Source organism: Cebus imitator, unplaced genomic scaffold (assembly GCF_001604975.1).
Source record: "Cebus imitator isolate Cc_AM_T3 unplaced genomic scaffold, Cebus_imitator-1.0 Scaffold464, whole genome shotgun sequence".
In the NCBI taxonomy this organism is placed as follows: domain Eukaryota; kingdom Metazoa; phylum Chordata; class Mammalia; order Primates; family Cebidae; genus Cebus; species Cebus imitator.
In genome coordinates, this window is record NW_016107779.1 from 947,616 (window position 1) to 951,398 (window position 3,783).

The 3,783-nt window shown below is 54.5% G+C and overlaps 1 protein-coding gene across 4 annotated transcripts in view; it reads left to right on the forward strand.

The window, feature by feature from the left end:
* Positions 1–58: 58 nt before the first annotated feature.
* The window catches only part of P2RX5 (purinergic receptor P2X 5), a 22,940-nt gene continuing 19,215 nt past the window's right edge, over positions 59–3,783 (forward strand). For 2 of the 4 annotated variants that reach the window (XM_037732680.1, XM_037732681.1), the window contains exon 1: positions 59–512. In XM_037732680.1, coding sequence (XP_037588608.1) covers positions 376–512 — 137 coding nt within the window. In that variant the 5' untranslated portion in view covers positions 59–375. The remainder of the gene's footprint in view (positions 513–3,783) is intronic. The other 2 variants (XM_037732682.1, XM_017512201.2) reach the window with 2 other exon arrangements.

Below are 3,783 nucleotides of genomic sequence, written 5' to 3' on the forward strand. Positions count from 1 at the left end.
AAAAAAAAAAAAAAAAAAAATTAAAAAGAGGAGCCCCTCCCCCTTTCACTTCCTCTCCTCAGCGATCGCGGCTCTCAGCTGGGCCACAGCGCAGGCGATCCTGCGTATCCGGGGCTGCGCTCCCAGGCAGCAGGGGTGTCAGTGTGTCAGGGGAGGAGGAGGAGGAGGAAAAGGTGGCGGCAAGGTCTGGGTACGAGGCTCCGGCGCTCCCTGCAGCCCAGCTCCCGGCCCAGGCTTTCTCCGCCGCACTGATAAAAGGCCGGCCCGACCCGCCGCCGCGCCCCGGAGCTGCAAGCTGGGCTGGCGCAGACTGGCCGGGAGCGCAGGCACCCAGGGCTCCCCATGAGCGCACGTGGGCCCGGCTGAGATCGCGCCATGGGGCAGGCGGGCTGCGGGGGGCTCTGCCTGTCGCTGTTTGACTACAAGACCGAGAAGTATGTCATCGCCAAGAACAAGAAGGTGGGGCTGCTGTACCGGCTGCTGCAGGCCTCCATCCTGGCGTACCTGGTCGTGTGAGTTCTCCGCGGACTTCTAGGGGGAGGCGGGGGAGGGGCAGGGCGGGTGCCGGCCCCCGCGTCCTTCCCCAGGGTCCTGGAAGTCGCCGGCGTGCACGCGGTTTTCCCTGGTGCCGGGATCTGTGAGCCTGCTGGGGCTGGGGTCCTCTTTGGGTGCTTGGGTGCAGGAGTCGGGGGTGGAGAGGGGTCCTCCGCTCCCCCCACTGGCTCTGGGGTGATGAGATGTGGGCAGGGGCCTCTGGGCTCCTTGATTTACCAGGCTTTCCATGTGGCAGCTTCCCCTAGAGTGTTGGGGGCAGGGGTGCCAGGGGGCTGGGTGGCAGCTGTCGCCCCAGGAGCCTCCCTGGGCCTCGGCCTGGCAGCTGACCCAGGCGCCGGCAGGTTATTTATAATCACAGGGTGTCACTGCCTACTCACGGCTGGAGCAACTCATCAGCCCGCGTGGCCCTCAGTTCCCTTCCCGTCAAGGTGCCCCACCCGCTGCCAGCCTCTCTGTTGTCCAGCTGGGGGTCCTGCCCAGAGGCCTCTATCTCTGCACCCAGCTCCGGAGGCTCCTTCCCCGTCCTCATGCCACCTGGCAGTTGCTGGCTCTGCAAGCCAAGGGGGGCAACTCGTGGAGGCTGCTCTGCCAGGCGCCTTCCGGCCCTACCCCCAGGAGTGGGGGGTGAGTAGGTGGAGGGAAGAAGTGGGTTGGGCACTGGGGACACGCCTTGTTCATTCAGCAAATGCTGTGGAGTGCTCCTGCCTCCTCCTGGGAGGGCAGCCCTGACGCCTGGCTCTGCCCATGGGCCCAGCAGTCCGCACTGTCTGAGCTTCTTCCCCAGGCCCCCAGCCACTTCCCACCCAAGCAGCTTCCTAGGCGCTGTGCTGATCCTCCGCAGGCCTGCCTTTCCTTCTCCGCTGGCTTAGCACCCACTCATCCCCCAGATCTGGGCTCTCCAGTACTCCCTCTCCCTTCCTCCCTGGCGTTCCCACAGGGTAATTATGAGGCTTATTTGGGGGATCATTTGCCTAACGTCGCTGTCGGTGGGGGATGCCATGAGGGTGGGCCTAGCATCTCTTACCTGCTTCGGGAATAGATGTGAAATTAACGAGGGAATGAATGAATGAAGCTGCTTTGGCTGAAACAATAGAAATTTAATTCTCACAGTCCTGGATGCGGAAGTCTGAGATGAGGGGGGCAGCATGGTCCGGTTCTCACAGGGGCTCTCTCCTTGGCCTGCAGACGGCCACCTTCGTGCTGTGTCCTCATACGGCAGGGCAAGCAGGAATTATTCAACCAAGTGCAAGTATTAAAATTAGAGATCAGTGGCCAGGCACAGTGGCTCGCACTTGTAATCCCAGCACTTTGGGAGGCCAAGGCAGGTGGATCACCTGAGGTCAGGAGTTCGAGACCCACCTGGCCAACACAGTGAAACCCCATCTCTACTTTAAAAACACAAAAATTAGCCAGGCGTGGTGGTGCACACCTGTAATCCCAGCTACTCAGGATGCTGAGGCACGAGAATCGCTTGAACCTGGGAGATGGAGGTTGCAGTGAGCCAAGATCACACCACTGTACTCCAGCCTGGGTAATAAGGGTGAGACTCCACTTATAAAAAAAAGAAAGCCGAGGCGGGTGGATCACGAGGTCACGAGATCCAGACCATCCTGGTCAACATGGTGAAACCCCGTCTCTACTAAAACTACAAAAAATTAGCTGGGCATGGTGGCGTGTGCCTGTAATCCCAGCTACTCAGGAGGCTGAGGCAGGAGAATTGCCTGAATCCAGGAGGCGGAGGTGGCGGAAAGCCAAAACCCCGCCATAGAAAACAAACCAGGAAAAAAAAAACAAAACTCCGACAAAAAAAAAAAAAAAGAAAAAAATATGAACTTAACATTAATCGATATTATTTAACCTTGACAGTTTGTGACTGGTCCCCATAACTACCTTTATAGCAAAAGAAGGTCTGAAAGCATGTGTGCCCTTAGTGTCGTCTCCTGAGTCTCCGTTAGTTGGGACTGTTTCTGAGTCTGTCTTTGTATTTCAGGATATTGACATTTTTGGAAGAGTGCAGAATTTTTTACATCATTTTTTTCTTTTTTAAGACGGAGTCTCACTTTGTCGCCCAGGCTGGAATGCAGTGGTGCGATCTCAGCTCACTGCAACGCCGCCCCCCGGGTTCAAGCGATTCTCCTGCCTCAGCCTCCCAGGTAGTTGGGATTACAGGTGCCTGCCACCACGCCTGGCTAATTTTGTGTGTGTGTGTATTTTTAGTGGAGACAGGTTTCACCATGTTGGCCAGGCTGGTCTCGAATTCCTGACCTCAGGTGATCTGCCTGCCTCAGCCTCCCAAAGTGTTGGGATTACAGGCATGAGCCACCGTGCATGGCCTAAATCATTTTTTTGATTGAAGTAAAATTCACCATTGTAACCGTTTACAATGATGCAGTTCAGTGCTTTTTAGTGCATTTACAAGGTTGTAACCATCACCGCTGCCTAATTCCAGAACTTTTCCATCACCCCCAAACGAATCCTGTGTGTGTTATCGTCAGTGAGGGTTTCCTGTAGTCCCTGGCAATCAGTAATCTAGTTTCTGTTTCTATGGATTTGCCTATTCTGGATGTTTCCTATAAATGAAAGTGTATAGTATGCAGCCTTTTCTTCTGGCTTCTTTGACTTAGTGTAATGTTTTCAGGGCTCACCCATTTGTGGCATCTGTTAGACCTCCATTCTTTTTTGTGGCTGAATACTGTCCCACTCTGTGGGGCTGCCACATTTTGGTCATGCATTCATCAGTTGATGGAAATTTGGGTGGTTTCTACACCGCTGGGCGCGGTGGCTCATGCCTGTAATCCCAGCACTTTGGGAGACCGCAGTGGGCGGATCTCTTGAGGTCAGGGGTTCAAGACTAGCCTGGCTAACATGGTGAAACCCTGTCTCTACTAAAAATACAAAAATTAGCTAAGCGTGGTGACAGGTGCCTGTAACCTCAGCTACTCACGCAGCTGCACTCCAGCCTGGTGACAGAGACTTTCTCTAAAAAAAAAAAAAATGCCTATAAGAACATTCATGTACAAGTTTTTTGTGTCGATATATTTTCAATTTTTTAATTTTTTTTTTTGTTTGTTTGTTTGTTTGAGACGGAGTTTCACTCATGTTACCCAGGCTGGAGTACAATGGCATGATCTCGGCTCACCGCAACCTCCGCCTCCTGGGTTCAGGCAATTCTCCTGCCTCAGCCTCCTGAGTAGCTGGGATTACAGGCACGCGCCACCATGCCCAGCT